The sequence below is a fragment of the Symphodus melops genome, assembly GCF_947650265.1.
Source record: "Symphodus melops genome assembly, chromosome: 7".
Classification (NCBI taxonomy): domain Eukaryota; kingdom Metazoa; phylum Chordata; class Actinopteri; order Labriformes; family Labridae; genus Symphodus; species Symphodus melops.
Genome location: NC_136697.1, coordinates 18,175,346 through 18,202,757, shown reverse-complemented (window position 1 = coordinate 18,202,757; position 27,412 = coordinate 18,175,346). Strand labels below are relative to the sequence as shown.

At 40.1% G+C, this 27,412-nt stretch overlaps 1 protein-coding gene and 1 long non-coding RNA gene across 6 annotated transcripts in view; one reads left to right on the top strand and one right to left on the bottom strand.

Annotated features, from left to right (window-relative positions):
* LOC306826709 (phosphatase and actin regulator 1-like) overlaps nucleotides 1-27,412 on the bottom strand; it is a 65,230-nt gene that overhangs the window by 19,352 nt on the left and 18,466 nt on the right. The window contains exons 1-4 of one of the 4 annotated variants that reach the window (XM_079348190.1): nucleotides 10,972-11,219; nucleotides 10,588-10,877; nucleotides 7,395-7,559; nucleotides 1,147-1,227 (exon numbers count right to left, since the gene is read on the bottom strand). In XM_079348190.1, the coding sequence (XP_079204316.1) occupies nucleotides 1,147-1,227; nucleotides 7,395-7,559; nucleotides 10,588-10,870 (529 nt within the window). In that variant the 5' untranslated portion in view covers nucleotides 10,871-10,877; nucleotides 10,972-11,219. Of the gene's footprint in view, nucleotides 1-1,146; nucleotides 1,228-7,394; nucleotides 7,560-10,587; nucleotides 11,234-27,412 lie in introns of those variants that run through there. The other 3 variants (XM_079348192.1, XM_079348189.1, XM_079348191.1) reach the window with 3 other exon arrangements.
* LOC306826255 lies at nucleotides 15,789-26,794 on the top strand. Of its 2 annotated transcripts, XR_013779392.1 has the most exons (7): nucleotides 21,139-21,305; nucleotides 21,512-21,711; nucleotides 22,794-22,895; nucleotides 22,981-23,076; nucleotides 23,831-23,941; nucleotides 24,032-24,155; nucleotides 24,237-26,793. It is a non-coding gene; the product is annotated as an uncharacterized lncRNA (long non-coding RNA). The 2 variants fall into 2 exon arrangements; XR_013779391.1 differs by lacking the exons at nucleotides 21,139-21,305; nucleotides 21,512-21,711 and adding an exon at nucleotides 15,789-15,958 and having other exon boundaries at nucleotides 24,237-26,794.

Genomic DNA, 27,412 nt, shown 5'->3' with positions numbered 1-27,412 from the left:
GTCTATTTGATTGAACAGTGTTTTAAACTAAAAAAAAAAAAAAAGAATGCTTACGACTGTGTGATTTGGAGACGTTAGGTTAATCCCAATTCTTTTCAACTCTCAAAAAGTTTTCACTGATTGGTTTTTAAAGGATCTCCATGATGACAGCGCTTTCTTTAAAATTCAACCACTGCGCAATTGCCAACTCTGTGCCTTACATTCTAAACTGCCAAGTGATTGGTTTGGCTCATGGGTGCCAAACTAAATCTAGGTACACAGGAGGCCAGTCAAAGATGTAGAGTATTGCACACAGCACCAATAAGTGTAAAAGGTTAAGCCGTTATCACAATCCACATCATTAAAGTTTATCGGAATATATTCATACTGTTGCTCCTAAAGATCTATTTTAAAGCAGAATGAATTGCTGTTGTAGATCCATAAATCAAGGGGATGTCAGTGCTGATAGAACAACACAGCACTAATGTTTATAGTAAATGTAAAAAATAACCACTGCTAAATTATCAAGATGCACACCCAAACTTTTTTTTTTTTTTTTGTTTTTTTTTGACAGTGGCTGGACAGTGGGCCATCGCGGTGCAGGAACATTGAAAACACCGGAACCCGTCAACATGCATTGAGTGAAGCAAAGGAGAAGTGGCTTGCATTCTGTTCATACTTGATCTAACTTCATTTAGGTAGTAAGACATTTGTGTTGGCTTTGACATCGCTCATCCTTGTTTTGAACACGCTCCAGACAGCTCAATCTGTGATCAACAATAAAATCCTCATTTGCCCCGTTACCATGGCAAAAGTCAATGGACTTTTTCAGCTTCACCAACTTTGTTTCAGATGTCCCGAGGCATGGAGCACCCTGCTGTCAGACTGACATCTACTCTCCAGCTTTGAATCTCTGTGTCTGAGGCACATCAAAGAGTTTATAAAAACCCTACCAAATTTCCATAATGAAAGATTATATCTCTAGATGTCCTGTGCCAAATCTTGAAGAGTGCACTTCACAGACCGCTGATTAATGAGGAGATGAATAACTGAAGACCTTCCAAATTAAGAGCGCCACGTCTACCCTTTATGCAGATAGATCGACTTAAAATGGAGACAGTTTCCAGTTCTGTTAAATCCGACTGTGAACGAAGAACACCGGCTCACCTTTTTCAAAGATCTCTTTCAGCACCCCTCTCTTGATCAGCTCATCTCTGCTCTGTCGCATTGACATCTTCCTCTCCAAAGCTGAGGGGAGAAAGGAGAATAATGTTTAATGGATTTTCAGATAAAACAAATCCACCTTTCTATAAAAGAAAAAAATGAAAAGATGTTGGTGAAACACAAAAACATAAAGGATTGGAAAGACGGTATCTGGACAAATCTTCAAATAAAAGGCTGACATTGTGGATATTTTTTTCCAGAATAGAATTGGTCTTGCTTTATGTTTGTATTTTTAAATATTGTATATTGTGAACATTTATCAAATCAAAAAACAGAGCTCTGCTCTTACAGCAGAGAGGAATCCACTTTTCAACTCGGGATTTTGTTGTTTTGCAATCTTTGAAACTGCGACTTCTCGTCTGAACATCTCACGGTAAAAACTAGGTCCGGATTAAGACAAGAGATAAAAGATGGTGCAGATACTCCAACAACACTTCTCATAGTAATGCATTATGCACAGAGAAGCATGTCCCACAGCTAATGCTTGCTTCTATTTATAGCTTAAGAAGTCGAGGCACTTAGCATCTTCTATCATGGTGAATGAAAAAAAATCATCAAGAGTAATTTAAAAATCAACCCCTGCATAGGAACAAGCCAGGACTGTGAAATAAATATTAGCAATGACACTTGAGAACATGGCGCAGAAACACCCCTGCAGGCCTTCTGTAGCTCTTTTCTTAAGAGGGAAGATCACAGATTGTTCCATGTGTGCTTTCCATACGACCCAGGAGTCCCACCCCAGCTCTATCAGAGGGCGCTGTGTTCAATGCTAATACATCCTCAGCGTGGATTCATTTAAATACTGACAGCTTGACCTCTCCTTTCCTTGCCTTTGGTCGGAGCACAGTGGATTTAAAACCAACTGCTGAGAGTCTAAAATTAAAGAACACAAATGAGAGTCGTACAAATGTCAGACAGAGGGGCCTTTAGGGATGAAATTTGGATATTCAGTGCTTCAGTGTTATAAAATACAGCAGAGCAAGTTATCATCAAAGAGCACGCTTCATTAGGACTTCCTTCAGGATACCAGATGTTCAATATCGCTTCATACTTCAGAGGTCTTTGAGGAGAAGGCCTGTTTAAGATCAGCTCAAAGCCATCCATCAGTTCAGTAGCGAAACATTCTAAGGGGATGAATATGGGAACAAAATATCAGCAGTATCAAAGAATCCTCTTCGGTGGAGCCCGAAAAAGCGGCACATTTAAGGGTGTGAAATGACAGGAAATGTTGCCATGTGGTGCTACTTCAGATGCTAATGCTGTCAAACTAGGATTTGAGATCTAAATACAGAAATATATTGTTATCCTTACTTGTTTGATACAATCATCGAATCCCCGGTGCCAAATATCTAAGCAATTGCCATCACTCTGATATTAGTTTTTTTTTATTCCCGGGAAAAAAAAAAAAAAGCTGCTATGCTATCATGAAGCTGTTCATCAATGCCAGATTGCTCCTTCTTGTAAGCATTCCGTTTATTATGGGATGCATACAGTACAAACTGTGACGAGAGCTTTATCGTTTCATTTAAATTCTATTAAGACAAACCTTTATGATGTTTAAACTTTGCATGGAGTCAACTTTAATTAATCTCTAATGTTGCTGATATTCAAGTTTATTTCAATTACAATCATTATTCTTTTGATTAACTCTCACAATGTTCACCGACGCTACACATCTGTACCATACATAATCAACTAAATGGGAAAACCCCTGGGCTAAAGAGTGGCAGGATGTTGTAATAGGCTAGGTTCGGGGATTACATACTGCTGTTTCATCTCAAATGAGAAGTAATTACTCAAAGCTTTATGACATCACTGTGCAATGCCGAGGGATGTGTACATTTTATGTAACACCAACTCAAAGCCTTTGGAAGGATATGCCTTCAGAATTGGAAGATTATCGTTTGATGCATGAAACGAAGAAGAAGGAATTGTGAATTGTCATCTGAACAAAACGGTCAGTGCTCTGAAGCCGAGCATCGAGATGGGATTTTTTTTTCTCTTTATAAAAGGCTGTTCTGTTCTCGCAAAACACAACATTACATTCAATATTTAATGAATACATTAAGGGTGTGCGAGAAGGGTGATTTCATGTTCATTTCATCAGGAGGATCCTCTGAGAGAAAGACAAAAAAAAAAAACACTGAGTGTGGATCAAAAACTGCCACTCACACCACATATCTCACTTTGATCCTTAATATGATGAGAAATGATTAACTGTCAGTTTAAAGGAAGTATGAATGACATGTGCGCCTGTATAGTGTCGAGATGTGGAACACATCAGGTATACATAGGCCTCGAATTACCAAAGAGAAAAGACAAAAACCCAACAAGCAAAAACTGTCCTCTAAATAACCTTGCATATCAATCAACTTCTATTTCGGACACTCCACCATTACCCAAGTGGTGTCCAACCCCCCCCCCCCACCCCCGCCTTCCCAATCTGCAGCAGGATGAGAAGATTATACACTCATCAGGGAGACTCTGCTGAGAGCATATTAAATGAAACTGGCATATCTGAGTGTAGCCTGTATTGATATGAGAAGGCTACACTTAGTTTTTTTTTTTTTTTTGGAGAGAAAATATATTCCACTGTGCAGTGACCCAGATAGTCAGAACACATCCTACCAGCCCTGCGGCTCAGTAGCTCAAAGTGGAGGCTTTTACAGAGGCGATTCTCTTTGCCTGAGCCGCACAAAAAAAAAAGAAGAAGAAAAAACTGTATTAAAACTTTCTTTTATCAATGAAAAGCTGAGGCGCTCCGGCTCAAACATCAGAAGCTTGGATACGGCTAAATGAGTGACTAATAAATAGAAATAGTCGGTTTCTAATGTGACATTTGTTGTTTTGTTTTTTTTAAAGTCTGTCTTTTTGAATAAATGTTACACTAATGAACACCAAGATGTCTGCTGTCCTTCTGAAATCTAACTAATTGGATTGAAACAAAAACAAACCCCCAAATCAGACGAACACATGAATGCTCTTTTGATGAATCTCTCTCTCTAGTGAGACGTCTGTGTGATACAAGCTCGCTGGGCGTGATGAGGATGGCGTGATCAGACATCCAACAGTCAGACCCTCCCTAACTTTCTCCCTTCCTGAGGTGAGGACAACAAACCCCCAGAGCTAGCCTTCCTCTGTTTTATATAACCACACATATGGAATCGTCTACTTCGCTCACTGTCCAATTATCTGCGACGGCATCTGCACGCCCAGTGGCTGCTCGGCTCCCTACAGTCACATGAAACCTAATCAACAGTCAGTGATCACAGGCGACTGCGGAGACAACAAGGCAGCACACATATGGACAGGAGAGGCCAAGATCAGAGCAGAGCAGCAGGGACGATGTCCATACATTTACACGTTTGTGTCCAATGACGTGGCAAGTGCTACCTTGCAACACATGGTTGTTTAAGCAACAGGTGTCAAATGAGCAACAATGAGCATCCCGATTCTGGATTTTAAGACGGTAACGAAAAGGCGATCATCTCTTTGAAAAGCACCAATCAAAAGTGGCGCTTCAGGTCAAACATTTCCTGGATGAAGTGAACAGATTTTTCATTTTTCAATGTCACAAATTCTTCTTTTTTTTTTTTTTTTTTTTTTTTAACAAGAAAAACAGAGAAGAAAACGACACATGTAACACAGTTATGAGTACAGGCCAGTTAATAGAATCATTTGGAAACAAGTCAGAGTTACTGTTCATGTGTTGGTATGACGCTAGAGTTTGCTTGTGTGAGAGATTGTTTTGAATGATTTTGTGATGGTGGAGGGGTCTGTAAGGAGGGGGAGGGGTGAAATGGGTGGATAGAAAAAAAGACAACCTCATAACATGATATCAACGGCCATATTTAATTATAGATTTGCAGTAACTGTAATGGCAGGGAGAGTGTCGTCCAGCCCTGGGGCAGCTAAACCAGGATTCTCAGAGTCAGGGGCCAAAAGAGAGTCGCCACAAATTCTAATCATCAAAAGAATCAAATGATTACACCAAGTTCTCCTTGTTAGAGGTCTGATGATTCACAAATCCTCAAAAGGATCGTTTACGTTCTTCCAGCGACAAGCTCGGCCTTTTGTTTGATTTTCATACACACACCTCCGAATCCAGGCCTAGCGCTTGTTCAACCACTGAACTCAATTCATTATCCTTTACTCAGCAAGCTAGCACCAGAGTGCATGGGGAGGCCTTCAGCAGGAGAACTTGATAACATCTCATCCTGTTTTCTATTAACGGTCAAACACATCAGTTATTGAACATCTTTGCCAAATCTTGCCTGTTTGTTAAACTTAGCGGCAGAAATGCAATCAATGAACATCAAACTATACGTGTGATACGCAATCTTCTTTTGATAAGACGAACTTTATGGATCCCAAACTGGAAAATTCTGGAAACTAGGGAAGTGACAAACAAACAAGGCTAACTTAGAAGGCTCCTGCTGTTTACTTACAGACACAGAATATTGGCCTTTGTTTGGAGTCAAAATTCAACTTGGAAGGGGCGGTGGGCTAGAGGTTAAAAGACGTTTAGAAACTGCCGTCCTCGAAGAGGGCGGTTTGTGGATAATTTCCCACGTCAAACCCCCCCTCTCTTTCCCTGATTCCATTGTCCTATTTCTACAAAAAAAAGCCCAAAAAGTCCAAAAATAAATATATATTTTTTCTTGCTCATGTTAGGTTTTCATCCTGTGAGAAGGGAAGTATCAACAACATAAATTATAAATGCTTAATCTTAACCAGTTTTGTATATATTGGGGACTACAGTTAAAACTCTGTGAACAATTTCCTGTCATTTGAAATCACTACACCGGCTCCTTCTCCTGACTGCTTGTTTTCTACCTCTTGCTGCACAAGTGCGGGCCACACTCCTCTTTGTTTTGGGGGCTTTAAAGTTGGCTTCACACTTCTCTCTGCTATTGAAAGTGACAGTCTGTGTGCAGCAGCATCAGCATCAGAGAACCTGCCTAAGCAAAAGAGCTACTTACAAGTTTGCTCACCGCCTACAGCTAGAAACAATGCAAAACGTTTCACTTCGAGGACCTGAAAAGCTAAAAATGCTGGTAATAATCCACCGTCAAAAGAAGATTGAATAGAACAATAGTGGAATTTTTTTTTTCAGAGACAGCAGCGTTATGCATACAAAACAAGTGGATAACAAAAGCGATGAAGAGAGCTTTTTCATCAAACTCCACTGCGCATTAACACCATTGTAGCATGAAAAAAAAAAAAAAAAAAAAAAAAAAAAAAAGGCTTTTTGTTGTTCAGCTTTTGATTATTGTCCTTCAACACAACTGGGAGGCTCTGTTATCACTGGATGTACCAGCAGACAGAAATCATTCCCATGACTGCTTCAAACTCTTGTTTCAAATACTTTAAAACATTGGGAAAAAATCAGGCACCAAAAGCTTAAAAATCTCTGTCGTCAGCACTTGTGTGAAGAAAAATCAACGATAAATACTTGGATCGAGGAACAATGAAAGTCAAAGCTTTGCTAAAGGCTTATATAAACCTAAAAGTCAAATACATGTTTAATGCTCTTTAAAGTGATGGAGACAACAAGACATCGCACTAGAGCAAGATAGACACTTAAAAGAGCTCCGAGGCAGTCACAGAGGCTTGATCAAAGCAGGAAGAGACCGATTCATTCAGCAACTTCACACCTGGAAAATGTTAATTTTTGTTTTTGTTTAACATCCCGTTCCTGCTCAGACCGGATTCAGGTCCCCGTGCGATTGCTCATCTTCTTTTTTTAAAGAGGAAGACTTTTTTTTTTTCTTCTCCTCCAACCCACAAGACGCAACCTGACAAAGTGTCTCCTCCTGTCCAACAGGCTGACAGAACAATTCAGGATGCGTCAGCCAGGCAAAATAAATACAGCCGCATCTGAAGAGAGCGTGTCCTTCACTCGCCCCTGACAACACTGTGCTGCGAGATCAAAGGAGCGCTAAAGAGACCTCAAAACATGAAAACTCCAACGCTGCACTTTCGTGGAATCAATTTGCTGCATTTACAATCCCCCCGCAGACTGAAACTTCATATGTTTTTATTTTTATTTTGTACACTTGAATCCTCCCTACGAGTACACAGGGTGTCAAATAACAGAAACCATATTTGTTTATGATCCAAGGGGCACCTCTTTGTGTTGTATGTGATTGAGTTAACACACTGTAGAATTACCAACAAATGTCACCTACCAGCAGAGGTCTGCTTGAACTTCTCACTCTTCTTCTTCCTCCATTTCCAGGGCTTGAGGAGGCGCCCCAGAGTGGCGAACTTGCTCCGACGGCGAATAGGTGGAGTGTGGGTGCCAGAAACCAAAGACTCGGAACGCATGGCGGCCAGTCTCTCTACTTCCTCAGCTGTTTGAAGGAAGAAGAAGAAGAAGAAACAGGGTCGAGTTTAAGTGAGGATGCAGTGGAGGTGATATTCTGGTAATCATGCAGGACAGCTAGCAGCAGACATTTCTGCTTACAAAGATCCAAGCAGCAGGAATCTGTGCCAAGTGGCCCTCTGAATCCCCCTCGTAACTGGATGAGGTGTGGAGAGGATAAACAAACCTGCATATCAGATAGCATCACGCAGGAGTCGAAAACAGTTTGAGGCTCCATCACCAAGCGCTCGGCATTAGCTTGACAAAAAAACCCCCCACACCAAACAGAATGAAAATAAGCACCTCATTAAAGGGAAATCGCTCAACTCCTCATCAAATATTCACAAGGCCTTTCCACTGTTACGTTCTGTTCAGTATCAAAAGCAACCAATGTTGAGCAATTCATTCGAACACAAACAAATAATGAAAAAAAAAAAAGGAGTGTGTGTTGTGTTTGAAACATGCTGCAATCAAGGGCTACCAACGGCTCTAATTAGAAGAAAGCAAGACACCAGGGTTAACACAAACTGGGATTACAAAACAATATCCCCCAGCTCTAACCAGGATTTGAACTGATCCTCCAGTACTACACTTAATCAGACCAAGAAAAAAACAAAACAAAATATGAAGCAAATAAAACAACGTAACATGTCCTGACTCAATCACCTATATCACAACAGCACCCACTAAATTGTCCCACTCTTCTGACTTCATGGCAGCTTTTGACTTCCCTTCATTTTTAACCTATACAGTTATCTGCATGCAGAAACCTTACACTGGCATGCTTGTCAATTTCTGTTTCATCGACATAATTATTAACACTTGCAACAGGACAATAAAGTCGTCTTTTTCTTTATTGTGAGCAAAGTCACGCCCCTCGAATCAAACTCGACTTTTCAGCTCGACTTAAAGAGCACGAGAGAGGATCGCTTCACATCTGGATACAATTTAAAGACGATCCTTTCTAAGTCGCTATTGTATCCCCATCACTTCCACATTATTAAAAAGTATATCTTGCAAAGACCCTACACTTTCTTGCATACCTTTTGTTGTTGCTCTTGTTGTATTTGGTTCATTTACACGTGCAACAATTACAATGTCTAGCAATGCATGACTAAGACTGGTCATACATTTAAAGTCTGCACTCTTTAGGCTGCTGTCCACTTCCCTACCATTCCATAATAAAAAAAAAGCACACCTGCTCGCCTATTTTTCCATGCATGTATACAGTACATCATCATTTGCACATGTAATGAAAAAAAACAACAGAAGGCCTTCATTGTCATCACACAATTGTACAACAACATTACTTGGTGCACACAGCTAAAAAGAAAAACAACAGAAGAAGAATTAAAAAAAGACAAAAAGTAACTCTAATTAAGGTAGATGGGATATGTGTGGTAGGACTTGTTTACCAGTAGCAGTTATGATTGGCTATTGCACAAATATAAAATAAATATTGCACCATATGAAATTGTAAAAAAAAAAAACATAAAAAAAAAAAACTTGACAGTCCTTACTGGAAAAAAGGGGCACAATAAAAATAAACAAATAAATAAAAAAGCCCCAGTTTTGATTGGTGGATACAACCGACCAGTCTTAATACGTAAGGTGACCTCTAACACTGCATGTCTCGTCAGTGTCACCACATTGCGTCACATCATTAGTCGTGATATGCTGACAGGGAAAGTGCCGGGAAGTTCGTCTTTAGATAATGACATCATATTCACGTTGTTTGCCAACACTGACATATCAGTTTGCAGGCCAGTCGTCTCCCCAGGGTGCTGGGGTCTGCGATGATAAATAATGTGACAGTAATGCAGTGGAGAGAAGTCCCACATGGACCATCATCACTTCAGCGCTCTGTCGCCTCAGAGCCAACCATCTTAACAATCCTGACACCACGGTGCTCTATAAATAGCTCCACAGTCAATGCTAATCGAATCAGGTAGAGATTCAAATGACTTCATTAGAGCTAGAAAAGTAGACAGGAAGTGAGTAACATCGAGGAGACCAGAAACAACCAGCTCGAAATTGTGATTCAACAAAGCACAAGGGACACTTTTAGTGACCAAAATAAAACACACAACACATTACTTAGACGTATGTAGCCTAGTTTGTGAGTGTGTGGTTGTCTTTATTGTTGTAATAGACTGGATCCCGCTCTTTAAATGCGTCAACAAGCTTTTCACTTGAACCATTTAAGGAAGAAAACACGTCTTTAGTTTAAATGAAAACGGCACATTTAATTCCAATCATGGGAAAACTGGAGCAGGGAAGAAACAAGCTAAATCTGCAAAGTCTAAGAGGAGAAGAAAATCTTCAAGCAAGTAGGCTATCGAAACAGAGGGATTTAAATATGGTGGTGTTTTCAAGGCAGGCGCACACAATCCTTTCTGTCAGTATTACGTTGCATGCCAATAACCTACATTAGCCACTCTCTGCAACACACAAAACACACTGATGCTGCTGGTTTTAATTAAAAACACTTGTTTGCATACCAAGATGGCTGAGAGATGATGTAATGACAACTGAACTGGGAAAGAGCTTTGTGCAAAAATGCTTGCACCCTTTTTCTGCCATTTTATTCACACACACACACACAAAATGAAAAATCACACTTTGAGAAAATACTTGCGATGCTCACACAAGTTGCGTTATATTTACAATTAAAAACCAAAACACGAAGGAATTGAAGTCAGTGCCAACCCTTGGAAGAAGTTCTGATCCAGTCAGAGGCAGTTTCCACAACAGCAACAATGAATCACTGCTGTTGTTTTTTTTTATTATTATTTATATAAAAGGAGAACGTTGACTTTCAATACAAAATACATGAGCAAATATTGCAGACACAAGAAGGAGTCACAATGCGCACTGAATAAAGGAACGACTGGTGAGCCAACATGTATGGAGATGTCAGAGACAATGAGGAGTGGATCCTGGATTCAAGCCTACCGCAGGACTACTATGGGCGAAAAAAAACCACGCAAAGCTCGAGCCCGTGGGTATATACTCACCGTCTTGCGTCTCGTTCCCGCGGCTGCAATTGCTGCAAATGTGCTTTAACTCTTTCCCGATGTGACAGTGGATCGTAAAGGGCATGTTGTTGTTGTTGTTGTGCGGATACTGGCCGTGTCCTTTCTTGTTGCTCAGAGACATGATTTTGACCAGGCTGAACGCCTTTTTCTTCGGTTTCTCCACCGCCACGGCCGTGTTTTCTCGGCAGCCCGTGGAAAACCAGGTGCCGTGCATGATGGTGGGCGCCGGATCCACGGTGGGGTAATTGCTCGTCTTGTACATCGGTGCGCTGAAAATGGAGCGAGCGCTTCGGCGTGCGGCGTTCACTACGGCGTGGTTTTTTTTTTTTTAAATGAAAGGGAGATCAATCAATTGAGTCCTACCTGACCTACATAAGCAGCTTCCATCGCTCCAAAACCAGCTATAGCCCCACAACTTCACCTGAGATCCAGATATTTGCGCACAAAAGTCCCCCCCTTCTGCTGCCAGACCCAAGTGAGCTAATAATAAAACAGAGGATGAGTAGTGAATGGCAGCGAGTACCTCTCCCTCCCAGAGCCGTGGACTGCAGTCGGTTGTAGCTAATCCACGATTAGTGGAGCTAAGCAGTGGGCGCCTCTGATTGGCTGCTCTGTGCGCTCCTCTAATAGGCCAGTGTGCAAGGACGGAGGAAAAGTTGTCTTATAAAAGAATCCAAATAACTCTTATTTTAAGCCAGATAAATTACATGAACTCTTCTGTTTAAAGAAGAAAGCTGCAACAGAAACTTATGTTGAAATAAAAATCGGTAGTAAATATAAGCTTAGAGAAAAGGAGAGTATATAAACAGATAGTGTTGATATGCTTCTGTCTACACGTTTTAAAGGGAGATAAAAAAAAAAACCCACCTCATCTCATTGAATCAGACTTTTATCTGTGAACCTTCTTTAATCATTATCTATTTGCACCTTAACAGCCTCTGCTCCTTATTAGGTCTTAATGCACTATCACTTAATTTTATTTATTTCATGCAGCTCTGGTTACATATGTGTTTCTCGTTTGTATTGTTGTTCTCCATTGCACTATTATTCCTTTACTAAATCAGTATCTGTCTACTTACATACAGATTCTGTTTACATTTGTCTCTCGCTATTAGTCCAACCAATGTCCACATATATCTGTAGCCTACTTTATTCATTTTGTATTTAAATTTCTATATTGTTTGTCTTGGAAATTATTTTTGTCTGTCATGCTCCTGCTCTACTTGCCTATTAACTGCCCCCTTTGAATTAAATTAACTTAAATAAAAAAGAAATATAGTTAAAATGTAGATAAATTAGCATTGGCCTGTCCAAAAAGTGTTAAAAAAAATGGTACATATGTAGTTAAGCTGGTTCCCTGAGGCAGGTCATTCTTGGTGCTGACTTGAGCCCAAACTAAGTGAAGTTATTAGCTAACTCTTAAGGAGCAATGTGTGTTACCATGTTAGTTATACATGTGCACATTTTGGTTAAATGCTTGAACTACTCAATTATAATTATGAGTCTGTGTGAGGGGGTCATATGAGACATAGACTATTGTGAGACATATGGCACTTGTAGGAATCATTTGCAGGTTGAAAGCAATGACCTGATGCAGGTCACATGCGCACAATGAATACCTCGCCATTTCCACAAATTACATCACTGCACTGATGCTAAATAAGAGGAAGTAAACGACTGAGTGAGAATTTAAAAAAGACAACTTGTCATGCAAGAGACAACTGAAGCAAATGCAAAGATGAAATGTATCTAATCTGGGCATAAAAAAAAGACAAGAGCCCAGAGAAATAGAATCAAAGGAAAGAAACACAGCAAAGGGACCTAAATCAGCGATCAGAGAGCTGAATACTTCAAATAAAGAGAGCTCAGCCTAAAGTGAAATCAAAACATTAAATATTCTGTCTTAACATCAAAAAAATCCACATAGCCACATGCTCAAGCCCTGCCAGTTACTGAGCACATTATGGGGCTAATTGATAACATTAATAGCCGGTAAATGAGGAGTTAATAATGGAAAAAGATAACAGACTCCAGGGCTTTTCAATCATGTTTGCTCCCAAGCAGTGGACGTTTTTTTTGGGGGGGGGGACTTTTATTCTTCAATGAGCTACAGCTTTTTCCAGTGACATCAAAGCCCTCTCCGAAATGAGGGACAGACGCACTTGATTTACTCCCACCCCGGTGCAATGCAGCAGGCTGCTGCCCTCATGTTGCCTCTTTTCAGTGCAAAGCTTCACTCTTTAGCATTCCAATATGTTGAAGTTTAGGAAACATGCCAGATCACGGTCTTTGCAGCCTCCATATTTTTACTCCCATCAATGCACATTATTTGACCTAAAGGCTTGACAGCACTATTGCTTCACTCTATTAAACATCTCTTGCAGAAATCACATGAAGTAGAGTAAAAGGAACAGTAACCGCATGTGGCAACATGGTTATGTAACTGCAGTTACAGGCAGTGCTGATCAGTGTAAGGTACATCACTTTAGTTAATATGTGAGGGAGGGCAGAACATGCATTACTTAATTGGAAAGATTATATGGCCTTTAGAGACTTAAAGTGACCATTTTGGCACTGGAAACAGGTATACGAGTATTAATAATCTAAACAGTTACAGCCATCCTTCAATCATCCAACATTCAAAATAAAAGTGATTTGTTTCTAGATGTATTTCTAAAATAGATTTCCGATGTCAAGTTTTAAGGTCAGATGAAAGTGGCAAATAGCTTTCACCCTTTTCCCCAACCACAAAAATCATCAGCTGCCTCAAGCTTCCAGAAAAGAAAAGAAGCGTTTGATTAGATTTAACTGAATGGCTAATGTTTTGTTTATTTGGGAGTTAATTTAATGGATTTTGTTGGTTAAACTTTGACTAATTCAAAGCATCCTCAGATTAGTGCTAGCCTTCAAAAGTTTACGTTCATGTGGTTGTCAGCGTGCCTGACACATGTTACAAACTGTCAAAATAAACTTAAACTCACACTGTAAGCTCATCCAAAGCTGCTAAGAAGCATTTGCCAATCCCCCAAAACTCACATCTGATGGATGTTAGCTCATAGTGTTGTTGCCATGAGCCTCAATAAATGTACCACTAAGAGCCTACAGTTATTTGTATGCATCTAAAATATTTTTTTTTTTGTGGCACTTTGGCTCAGAAGAGAGTTGACAGTGTTGTTTCTTTAATGTTTGGGGCTGTGGTTCAGACTGGTTTTAAAGGATGTGAGGTTCAGGTTTTTAGGGCTAAACAGTCTGAAGATTTCAGACTAAGCAGCCTGTCACTACAAATCTGCTGTTTCCATTCTCCCTGTATCTCTCTAGTCTCTTCCCATCTGTCATTCTCTCTGCATATTATCGTTCGTTCTCCTTCATACTGACACACATACACACTAGCACATTTTCTTGACACTATCTAAATGAGAATTAATGAGATGGTAAAAGTGCAGCGCCTTTCCTTCCCTGCTTTTCATATTTGGAGTGGGGAAATGTGACTGATAGTTATGCAATTATAATCTGTAAGGAGATGGATTCTTTACAAGTCTTTTTTTTTTATGCAGCTCTTGGCTCCACCTTCAGCGTTAAGCTCAATCTTGATCCTGACGGGCAGCAGTGTAATGTGACGTGATTACATAAAGGTCTCAGACTGCAACACTTTACAAGAAAAAGGGTAATGTATTCATTTTAAAAAGACATTACACACAGACTCAGCAAAAGAAAAATGTCAGTCCGAGCATCCACCTTCTTTTATAAACTGTTTTGTACATGGACAACTCTCCCTCTTGACATTAACAGTCACTGTGAATATAATTCTGCTCAGCCACTAAAGCCAACAGAGATGTTCATAGAGTCCTGTCACACACTGTCAGGGTTGTGGAAAGGTGCTTATGACTACAGCATCAGAAAACTGTAAACAGATGACTGCTCCCTTTTCTTCTCTGTTATAATTCATTCTTGCCTGTCTTTTCATGTTCTCTACTGTCAGCCTGTCACTGCCTCAATATGTTGCTGAATATTATGACAAGTGTCGAATGCCAATGTAACCGACAGTAACAACGCACATGGTATGTTGTGTGATCCAAGGCACAGTCATCGACTTTATTGTCACGATGAAACCTCAAAGTCTTCTGGGTTCCTAAAAATAAGCCTATCCTTTCCCAATCTGGTCTGAGGATTTCATGTCTTTCTAACAGATAACACATTAAATCAATGCTGTTTTCATGTGGCATGTTTGTCACAAGCCATTGAACACCTTTCATAGTGTTTCGATGATTTTTTGTGCACTGGCTTATTGCAACATTTTGTAATTCAAGTAATAATTTATTGTTAGAGTCACATTCGACAAAACTAGATTTGAATAAAAACGTCTGCTAAGCGAACTGAATTGTAGATCAATAGAGCATATCTATCTACAGTATATCGGGTGCTTATATTAAGAGACTATAGAATATATTTAATTATTTTCATAGGGGGAAAAAAACTCAAAAACACATTTAGAATCATTTAAACCATGCTTCTATCTCAAGCATTATAAAAAAGGTGCAAATGAACTGAAATATTTGACTTAATGCAGTACCAACATGAGAGTCAACATGTCAGATATCAAATGCTTATCCCGTGTTCAATGCTACCATCTAGTGGATTCATATGGTCATTAGCAAGCTACGAAATAGTCTTCAATACAGAGAATGAATCCTGTTCTGGCCCCTGCTTGTGTATTGTCATTAATCACAAATTTTAAATATCACCAATGAATCATGTCCTTTCCAAATGCCAGGTTTAATATTATTAAGAGAACTGCAGAACTAGTTTCGCATGAGTTTTTCTGGCTTGCACGTTTGAACGTAATGACGCCATGAGAACATTTCCTAAGGAGAAGCCCTAAAGGTCAGACCTGACTTCCATATTCCCACAGCCAGACGTGTGTTGCTGCTGCGATGTTGGCCGATATGTCCATAACCACAAAATGAGCAAGACATTTACGGAAAATGGTGAGTGACTGAATCTCCAAACAGCGATGTTCTGGAAGTAACTTTACTCGCTGCAAGATATTCTATCACCGCAATTCACGTGCCGTGTATTTTTTTTTTTTTAGTCAAGTGGAAAATAACTCGTCTCTGTACCTTGCAGTTTAACTCTTATATCTGCGTCCTCAGGTTTCCCTCCCCTCTCCTCTTTCAGCCTCATCGTCCCTCCTCTGCAGCTTGTGTCTGCAGCTCTGTTGGAGATAGTGAAGCAGGGAGCTGTGATGTATTTCGGTCTGCTGGAGGAGTTTATCACCTCAGTGTTAAAAACAGCACCTGAGCTGCTCACTGACACAGAGAGAGTCCAACTAGTGATTGGTCTTCGTGCAAAGGTACGATCACCTTAACTGTCTAAAGGGTCCAATGGTCAATAGAAATCTACCCCACCCCACCATCTCAGATTTTGATGAACATCTATACTTGGCTGAAATGAGGTGTACAAAATGTTTGCTCTGTAGGTGGTATATAGTTCCTGAGATGCAGTACTCCAATTTTTCCCCCAAAACAATGGACTAGTGTTTTTAGGAGGCCTCGACTCTGGCTGTGTGCTTTAGAGCTGAAAATGACAATTTACCCATGTACATTTTCACAAGGACTTCAAAAATGAAATTGGTGTTGGGCCTAGCAAATGTCAACGAAATGTGAGGTGGGAGCATCGGACCACTTGGCATGGAATGACTTAATTGTTTTGCAATCTGAACCAACTGGAGGGAACAGTTTACGACAGACAGATACTTTATTGAAACTCAAGTATGTTTGATCCTATGTACTTATCCTTTTCTTTTAAAAGGAAATGTCATGTTTTATCTTCCACTAAAATGAGTTGACACCTACAGTGACTTGTTATCCTTCAGCCTGCATGAAGATAATAAACACTTTACCAATAGCTATTGTGATCAGTGTCGATTCTAGGGTTTGTTGGAGCCTGAGGTCAAAGTTAAGGCCCCTCTGACCAGCACTCATTCAGGCAACGAGATGCGGACAGACGGGGCGTGCTTAGGGAGGATTTCTACTGTCATAGCAACATTTGCACATTTTGGGTTGCTGCTTGGGTACTAAGTTTGTCAGCCCTCTGTGGTCCCCCTACTGGTTTGGGGCCCCAAGCAGTTGTCTGCCTTGCCTGTTAACAGACATTTCATACGTGAGCAAGCCCATATTCTCTGTGGTCTTTAGATCAGCTTGCTGACTTTTCTCTTATTTTATATTTTCTTAAATTGTACATTTTCAAGGCCTTAATTTGCTTCTTACACCAGCCTGTTGTGTCTTTTCTGATTACAATTATATTAATTATATAGAGTTATCTTTGTTTAGCCTGACTGTTGAAGTTTGTGTTTTTGTCCTGACGTCCTTCCTTTGCTCTGTCTGTCAAATCACTTTGTACATCTGTTGAAACAAAGTTATTATTGTTATGGTTCTTTCTCTTGATATGCCAACAGGCGGCGCTGCAGTTGTGCTGCAGTAATACATTAGCCAACCAGCAGGCCTTTCAGCTTCATTTGAGCTACATTACAAACCAGGATGAAGAGGTCAGTGCTCATGTTGCACATCAATCACTCTTGAACACTTGATAACCCAAGCGATGCATTAGCACTGACTACCTATCTGCCTAAACTGTTGGGGTGTGTGGTCAATAAGGGCCCCCGTGGTAGAGTGGGTAGAATCAATGTTGTCACTAGCTGGTTGGCTCACATAAAACAGAGCAAGGCTCTTGTGGTTCATTTCAAATCAATTAAATCTGTATTTACCAGTACTTTGTTTTTTTAAGACTTTCAGTCCTGAGGCCAAAGCTTCCGTTACAAACTTCCTCAGGCTTGTTCAAAATCTGGTAGAAGATCAATACAAGAAGGATCACTTTTACCAGGTGAGTGGGCTTGTGCTGTGTCCTTTGTTTATTTCTGTCAAGAGAGGAATGTCTACAAATGTTGAGTAACTGTTCACATCCTACATATGCTGCTGCCCAGTGTGTTGAATGTATTCTTATCGATCAAACGCATGTCTTTAACTGTATACCTCAAGATATGTGAGGTTTGAAAATGTAATGAATTCTTCTCTCTTTAGAACATCTTCCCAACACTGTTTGGCCCTAAATATGACTCAGCGTTACATGCTCTAATGAAGAGGTTCCTCTTCAACCTCCAGGAGCTGCTGCCTGTTCCTAACCTTGAACAAGTGTGTGTCCGACATGACGCGATTAAGGGACAATCAAAACAAATACTATAAAAACAACTTGAATGTTAAGGAGTGTCAGTTATTCAGCCTCACGTAGTTCAGAAGACAAATGTTTGTAAGTTGGCACAGAAAACTCATTTGCATCTGTCATCTACAACATGTAGTGGGTGTTTGTTTCTCTGCCGCCATTTCCTTGTTAGATAATCATAGCAATATTTAAGCATATTTTTGTGGTTACTGGAAAGGTATTAATATTTTTCATCACCTGTGCTCTCTTAGTTTGTTTTGTTGTTTTTTCCTCTGGGAAGGTAGAAAAACTTGTGCTGTTAGATCAGCACTAAAAGCAGATTGAGGGATGCTGTTAAATGAACATGGGTGATAAAAACGTATCTATATATCTTAAAATGCACGGATAACATTTGTGATTATATCTGAAATTGATTGATCACTTTTTTTGTCTTTTAAAAGACTTCCCTTTGGCTCAGTCTCTGCCCTTCCATCTTGAGGTGTGTGGACCTCATGAACCAGCCAAAGCCACTTAAAACACTTATTCAGCATAACAAACAGCATGGGCACAAAGTTTCTCAAGGTATAGTACCAACAAGTGTTTTATGCGTTCTTAACTTTCTTAAAGTGACAGTCACTGAATGTCATTTGCATGTTGCTGGTCCTTTTTCTTCTAGCTGCTTCTTCCTCTGGTGATGATTGCATCCTTTCCAGCCTGTTATGTCAACTACCAAACGTGGACATCGACAATGATGCAGTCTTCAAAACTGAGGCCATATTTGACTCACGGGATTGGCACGCAGACATCCGATTGAGCAGTGAGTCAAGACAAGATGAAGAGGGAAACTTTCAGATGTTATATTCTGAATTTGGGAAGAATGAGGAGGAACGTGATCAGCACCGTGTCAACGATTCAGCCGGAGACCAGGGTGCGTCTGTCGATGTAATCCTTCCATCCTTTGATGAAAACGAGTCGAGCGATGGTGACGAAAAGGGCAAAAAAAGTCTTCGGCGTTTAAAAAGCGGACGGTTAACACCTGGGGAAGAATTCAAGTGTCACGTTTGTGGCAACGATTTTACTTCTCGCAGCAAACTAAGGAGGCACACGATTACCCATAGTGCTCGGGTCACAACGAAAATGAGTCGGTCAGATTGTGCAAGTCGAAGGGCCCTTTTTAACCGCATGAATGTACATCTTCAACGGCGAACTCGTGAGAAAGAAGTGGAGGCCGAGCTACCATCGCTTGCGAGAGCGACAACGCATAAGCCATCAAATCAGAAGTGCTGTGCTGTTTCAAACTGTGAGCTGCCTGATGATGCCCGCAGCCTTGTTTGTCGAGTTTGTGCCAAAGATTTTGCTTGTCAAAACTACTTTAATGAACACCAGAGGATGTGTGTGGAGAGAGGCAAAGGACAAGACGAGATGGAACCACAGTGTTCCTCAAGTTCAGCTTTTCACACTGAACGACTCCCTGTTGATATGAAGTCTGTTCCTTTTGAAACTTCAAATGAGGAATCCAAGGAATTCATAACCTCTGTCTCACTACAAGACCAAACATGTAAAAGAAGTAGTCGTGTCAAACAGTGCTCCATATGCGGGGAAATATTTACTAGTTCTACCGACCTGATGAGGCACATGAGAAGCCACACTGAACAGAGTCCTTACCTTGGTTCTAAAGGTGGTGAAGACTTTGACAGCAATGAAGACTGCAAGAGACACCAGGAAGATGAATGCAGAGCTTTAAACCAGTCTTTAAAAGACAGTTCCATGAGCCATGAAAATAAAATGAAACGGGGGATTAATGAGGTCTCCAGTGAGATTAGTCAGATCCCCAAAAAACGAAAAAATGCGTGTAAACCCATCCTGACGTGTCCACAATGTGGTCAGCGTTTTACTTACTGCAAGAGATTTGAGGAGCACCTAAAAAAGTGTTCAGAGGCAGCAACTCAAACAAAAGAGCAAACCAGCACCAACTATTTAATCATCAATGGCTGTGATTTCTTTTCAGTTGACAACACTAATGAGAGCAATGCTGAGAAAAGTTCTGAAACAATGGAAAGCCAAACGGCTACTTCATCCACAGCAGATGATGCAGAGGGCTCCCAGTGTAAAGCTGGAACCTTTAAGTGCAGCATGTGTGAAAAAGACTTTTCAAACATTGTGCTCATGCAAAGACATTACTCTGAGTCACATGATTTCAGAGGGCCATACCCCTGTACTTTGTGCAACACCTCTTTTTCCAGATTGGCTGAATTGGTTCGACATCAGCAAAACAAACAATTGTTCCAATGCACTACCTGTAAGAAAGGTTTTAGAACTCCAGAAGAAATAAAAAGACATACAAATGTACATAAACCAAGGGTAACAACAACTTCTTTCGAATGTGAAACGTGTGGGAGAAGCTTCAAATTTCGCGTTAATCTAATCATGCAGCAGAGAAAGCACAGAGAAAGGCCGCCCAATGTTTGTTCGTACTGTGGGAAAAAGTTCAGTTCAAGGGACACTCTGAAAGCCCACTTGGTGAGACACACAGATGGTTATCCGTGCCCAGAGTGCGGGAAGGTATTCTATCAAAAGACACTGCTAACATATCATCTTTATAAACACAAAGGGCAAGAGCCGTACCTCTGCGACACGTGTGGGAAAGGCTGGCCGAATGCGGCTCTGCTCAAAGTTCACATGGTTAAACATAGAGAAGGTCAGCCATTTAAGTGTGACGACTGTGGTGCTGCTTACAAGCGGGAATCCAGTTTGATCTCTCACCGCAGATCCAAGCACATAGGTTTGCGGCCATTTGTGTGCAAGGTTTGCAGCAAGGCCTTCAGAATAAACAGCCAACTGAAAAATCACATGATGGTCCACACAGGAGAACGACCTTACTCTTGTCCAATGTGTGGCAAAAAGTTTACGAAAGGCTATAACCTCAAGAAGCATAGAGAAAAGCCATGTCTATAGGTGAAACCTGTCTGTGAGCTTGTACTGGTTTAAAGCTGATCATGATGGATGTGCCCTACGATATTCTTCATCTGTTGCATATAGATGTGAATGTGTGTATATTCATTTAACCATTGTCTATGGCTGACAGTTTTAGGACTTGAACTACAGATTTTGGAATTAAAGACATGTATACACTCTTAAATGTTGATGGATGTTCATTCATAGAGAGTAAAGGTCTAATAGGTTTTCTTCAAATAGTAATCATTTATTTAAGATCACTCTTAGGACTGACTCTAATAATTTGTAGGTGTTCAATGGGATCACTTTAGTTGGATTATGCAACTACAGTATATAAAAAGGTGTGTTTGTGTGTGTAAAGCTGTAACGACACACTGGGTGGCAGTAATGCAATCATTTTGGATGCGAAGCGCCAGTGAGACCGAGAAGGAGAAGAAGAGGAACCGAGGCTTCTGCTGACGAGAATCAGCAAGACGTTTCCTGTGGCTGCATTTTTGCAGAACTCCATCACGACGGGAAAAAAATGAGCAAGACACTGACGGACCATGGTGAGTGTTCATGCACTAACAATTCTGTTCGCATTCCCTGTAGGGGGGAATAGAAGAAACGATCGCGATAGAAAGCGATGTTTCAGCGTCACGCAAAGGCTGATGTTGACGGACACGCTGCGGGATGTCGTTGCATTGCTGTATTCTCACTCAAAACGTCATTTTCTGACTGTGTTAACTCAAGAGTTGAACATCTGCGTCCTCAGGTTTCCCTCCCCTCTCCTCTTTCCGCCTCATCGTCCCTCCTCTGCAGCTTGTGTCTGCAGCTCTGTTGGAGATAGTGAAGCAGGGAGCTGTGATGTATTTCGGTCTGCTGGAGGAGTTTATCACCTCAGTGTTGGAAACAGCACCTGAGCTGCTCACTGACACAGAGAGAGTCCAACTAGTGATTGGCCTTCGTGCAAAGGTAAGACAACTCCAAAGAGTTTCTTAATACTTACTGTAATGTTGCAAAGAAAAAGCATATGCTAAAGATGAATGTGTCTGCAGTGGTGAAATGGAGAATGGTGCAAATACTCACCTGACCTGTAAAAGTGAGGTTGTATTCTAGATTTTTTTTCCCATGACACTAAAAGTTTAAGTTAGAGTAATTAATTATGCAAAGGTATTCAGGTAAGTTAGTTTGTTAATATGTAAGTTAAAGGACACTACCACACATTAGTGCTAAACTAAACAATATCAGCCATCTGTAGTTACTAAAAGTTAGACAAACATAACCTTAATACCAATATGATTATTCTTTAATCAATGTGATATTGATGCTGTAACGGTGTGGAGTAGAAGTGTATTTCAAGTAGTTCAAATTAACTTTATTTTCTCCAGCTAAACACCATCAATAATGTATTTATAAAATACCTTATAATACTTGTTGGAATGGATTTTCTCCTTCCCATTTGCCTAATATTCTTTGGGCTTTCAAAGTCAAAGTAATAACCTTCATATAGAATGAGATTTTCTGTATGGCCCGACTGACATGGCATTTTTCGGGCTGATGGATTTTTTCTTTCTTAAAGAACTTGTCTTTCTGATGATTAATTTTGTTAACTAGCTAAAGGTGTACTGTAGACTACACCTCTCAGCCATAATATTAAGGATTATACTACAGCCTATGTATGCTTTCAGTATATGATTTACATATATGATATCTTTATGTTATTATGTACATTAAAAATAAATAAGCACAAGTGCAATCACATACCAACACTGACATTCACCTATATTAGCCCCATAAGAGTTTGTGTGTTTAACACCATGTTATTATATATACTGTTAATATGTATGAGGGAGAAGCCTAAATTACATTTCAGTGTATCCATTAATTGCTTTAGTCATGATCTGACTGACTGACAATGACTGAATCTACATCCAATGTTTCTACTGTTATACTGTTAGGATGGTTTTCAGATGTTGTACTTTATTAATCTCTACAGGATGGTTATTGAAAAACCATGCTTCACTGAATGGTTCTGTTTTTCTAAATACTGACAGGCGGTGCTAGAGTTGTGCCGCAATGATGCATTTTCTGACCAGCAGGCCTTTCAGCATCATCTGAGCCAAATAAATACCTACATTACAAACCAGGATAAAGCGGTCAGTACTCTGGTTGTATTTCCATCACTTTTTATTGTCTTTCGGATGAACTTATTTGCTGTTTTTTTTTTTTTTTTTTTTGTAGACTTCCAATTCTGAGATGAAAGATTCAGTGACAAACTTCCTGAGGCTTGTTCACACTCTCGTGGAAGATCACTGTCAGAAGGATATCTTTTATCAGGTGAGTAAGACGGTACTATTTCTGCTGCTTGTTTTTGTCAAGAGAGGAGTGTGTTAAAGGCAAATGTGTAGAGTGAACACTTTCAGTACTCATCATGATATGCTGTTTAGTTTTTTCCAAAACATAGAAAAAGAGGGATTCATTGCTGTCAAACACAAAAACTTTACTGGACGCTGGGGGGCCAAATTGTTAGTTTCTGTGCCCAATAACTCCAGGAAAAATGGCTGTGGCTTAGGCCACGGCTTATTGAGATCTGAATAAATGAATTGAAACAGGCTACAGTCCTTGAAGTGGGCAGCCAAGGTTTAAATCCAACCCATGGCTCCTTTCCTGCATGTCATTCACTACTCTCTGTGTCTCCCTGATTTCTGACTATCCACTGACCTCTTGAATATAGGCACAAATGCCCAAGAATATATGCCTTAAAAAATTAAAATCATTTTCCATTGATTGCATCATATTGAGAACCTTCATTAAAAATGCAGCTAAATAGCCTGATATTTTAAATGAGAATCCTTTGTGTTTTTAAAACAGTTTCATCTAAAATTCTTCGAATAAACTATCCAATAAGTGTGTTCTAATTATTTTAGTAAATATGGGGAAATGTAATTTGGACAACCTTGGAGCAGACAAAACCTCGTGGCACTCCTGAGCTCTTTGGACCCCCATGGGGTGCCTAATATAACCCTCCAGATCTAATCTTCAAAACTGCCTCAAAGCATGTTGTAAATGTAATGAATTATTTTCTCTTTAGAACATCTTCCCAACACTGTTTGGCCCTAAATATGACTCAGCTCTTCAGACTCTCATGAAGAAATTCCTCCTCAATCTGCATGAGCTGCTGCCTGTTCCTAACCTTGAACAAGTGGGTACCTGACAAGTGATTATCAACAACTAACAATGTTTGGTGTTCTCGCTGAAATGGATTTGTTTTCCTGTTCTGTTCCATTTCAAGACTTCCCTTTGGTTCAGTCTCGCTCCTTCCATCTTGAAAGAGTGTGTAGACTTCATGAACCAGTCTAAGCCACTGAAAACACTTATCCAGCATCACAAACACCATGGGCACAAAGTTCCCCAAGGTATAGTACCAACTGGAATCTTTTCAATTCTTTATTGTCTTGAAGCCTCATTTGCTAAAAGTCACTTCTGTTTTTTCTTAGCTTTTTCTTCCTCTAGTGATGACTGCATCCTGACCAGCCTGTCATATCACCTACCAAATGTGGACAAAGACAAAGGTGATGTAGTTGTCAAAACTGAACCCACATTTGACTCACAAGATTGGCACACAGATAACTTATTGGGCAGTGAGTCAATTCAAGATGAAGAAGACAATGCGTTCTATTCGGAATTTGTGAAAAATGAAGAAGACGAAGTAGATGTACAGCCGTGTGTCAGTGATTTAACTGAAGACCAGGGAGCATCTGTTGAAGTAACAGTTCCATTTTTTGAAGAAAATGAGTCCAGTGATGGTGATCACATGGATGAAAAATGGCTCAGTCACTTGGAAACTTGCAGTCGGACATCTAATGAGGACTGCAGTCTTGGTTGTCGTGTTTGTACCAAAGATTTTGCGAGCCAGAAACTCTTTGAGGAACACCAGAGGACATGTGCGGCCAGAAGGAAAAAACAAGAAGAGATGGACACAAAGCGTTCCTCAAGTTCAGCTTTTCACACTGAAAGACTCCCTGTTGATAAATTCAACAAGTGTGTTCCCTTTGAAATGTCAAACGTTGTACCAGAGGAATTAATAACCTCTGACTCACTACAAGACCAAACATGTAAAAGAAGTAGTCGTGTCAAACAGTGCTCCATATGTAGAGAAATATTTACTAGTTCTACTGACCTGATGAAGCACATGAGAAGCCACACTGAACAGAGTCCTTACCTTTGTTGCTACTGTGGGGAAGATTTTGATAGCTATAAAGACTGCATGACACATCAGGAAGATAAATGCAGAGCTTTAAACCAGTCTTCAAAAGACAGTTCCATGAGCCATGAAAATAAAGTCAAACAGGAGATCAATGTGGTCTATAGTGAAATAAGCCAGAGCTCGACAACTGCAGATGCATCAACAGATTCAAAGGCATGTAAACAACCACTGACCTGTCCAAAATGTTGCCAGCGCTTTACCTACCACAAGAGTTTTGAGAAGCACCAGAAAACATGTTCAGAGGCAGCTTCTAGAAGGATTAAGAAAACCAACACAAACAATTTGGTTAATAATAGATGTGAAATATATTCAGTTGACAACACAATGGGGAGCACTGCTGAGAAAAGTTCTGAAACAATGGAAAGCAACATTTCAACAACTTCATCCACAGCAATGGTTTCCAGTGAAACAAGTCAGAGCTCGACAACTGCAGATGCGTCCACAGACTTAAAGACTTATAAACAACCTCAAACGTGTCCAAAATGTGGCCAGTGTTTTACATACTACAGGAGTTTTGAAAAGCACCAGAAAACATGTTCGGAAGCAGCTCCTCCAAAAAAAGAGCAAGCCAACACCAACTATTTAATCATCAATGGCTGTGATTTCTTTTCAGTTGACAACACTAATGAGAGCAATGCTGAGAAAAGTTCTGAAACAATGGAAAGCCAAACGGCTACTTCATCCACAGCAGATGATGCAGAGGGCTCCCAGTGTAAAGCTGGAACCTTTAAGTGCAGCATGTGTGAAAAAGACTTTTCAAACATTGTGCTCATGCAAAGACATTACTCTGAGTCACATGATTTTAGAGGGCCATACCCCTGTACTTTGTGCAACACCTCTTTTTCCAGATTGTATGAATTGATTCACCATCAACAAAACAAACAATTGTTCCAATGCACTACCTGTAAGAAAGGTTTTAGAACTCCAGAAGAAATTAAAAGACATAAAGAAGTACATACTCCAACACCATGCCAATGTGAAACATGTGGGAAAAGCTTTAAATCTCACTATCCTCTGATGCGACACAGGAGAACACATCGAGAACAGCCACCTGTTGTTTGTACATACTGTGGGAAACAGTTTGCTTCAAAAAACTACCTGAAAGCTCATATGGTGAGGCATACAGGTGGTTACCCATGCCCAGAGTGCGGGAAGGTATTCTATCAAAAAACATACCTTACATATCATTTGTATAAACACAAAGGACAAGAGCCGTACCTCTGCGAAACATGTGGGAAAGGCTGGCCAAACGCAGCTCTGCTCAAGGTTCACATGGTTAAACATAGAGAGGATCGGCCATTCAAGTGTGAAGACTGTGGTGCAACTTACAAGCGTGAATCCCATTTAATGGCTCACCGCAGATCTAAACATTTAGGCTTGCGTCCATTTGTGTGCGAGGTTTGCAGCAAGGCCTTTAGACTAAACAATGAATTGAAAAATCATATGAAGGTCCACACAGGGGAACGACCTTACTCTTGTCCAGTGTGTGGCAAACACTTTACACAAGCCTATAGCCTAAAGAAACATAGAGAAAAGCCATGTATGTAGGAGAAATCTATTTGTGAGCTCGTACTGTGTCAAAACTGGTAGTGAGTTATCGACCATTGTTATATTTTACCATTACAGTACATACATTTATGTACATGTCAATGTGTGTATCTTCATTCTACCAAGTGTTTTTGTATGACTGACAGTTTTGATAATTGAGCCACGTAATTATTAATAAAAGTGTAAAAAAAAACTTGAATTGTGAATGATGTTCATACAAAGAAAAGAAAATTGGCCCAGCTTTAAAGTGTCATATCTCAGTCTTTTCTCAAAACAAAATTAAGTATTAAGTATAGTAATCCAGAGAGACAGACACAGTATTGCAATCTTATTTCATATTTGATTATTTTTGATTATTTCATTGATATTGCAGAGGATGTTTGATACGAACTCAGTAGCACTAGATTGTCTATATAGGCCTATTGATCTTAACAAGTCATTTATGAGTGAGGTTTAGATTTACATAGTATAAAAATATTACTTCTGGGCAGTTTTAGTTGTATTTAGGTTCAAATGAATACAGCCAAATGGTGAGCGGACCGAAACTCGTTAACCCGGTAATTTATCACAAAGAGGTCAAAGCAGAGGGAGGGAAACAACATCAAGCTTGCTGGTAATGGATTTATATACCAAATTTAAGTGAAGTAATTAGAATTTGCTGGGAAAGACAGGATGGCTTAAAGTAAATTTTCCAACATGTACCCATTTAGGGAAATAAGTACCGGTTATAAGTCACCGAGGTGGTTGGTAAGCTCCTTGGTGGCAAGGCACCGGGGGTGGATGAGATTCGCCTTGAGTATCTTAAGTCTCTGGATGTGCAGGGGCTTTCATGGTTGACACATCTCTGTAACATCGCGT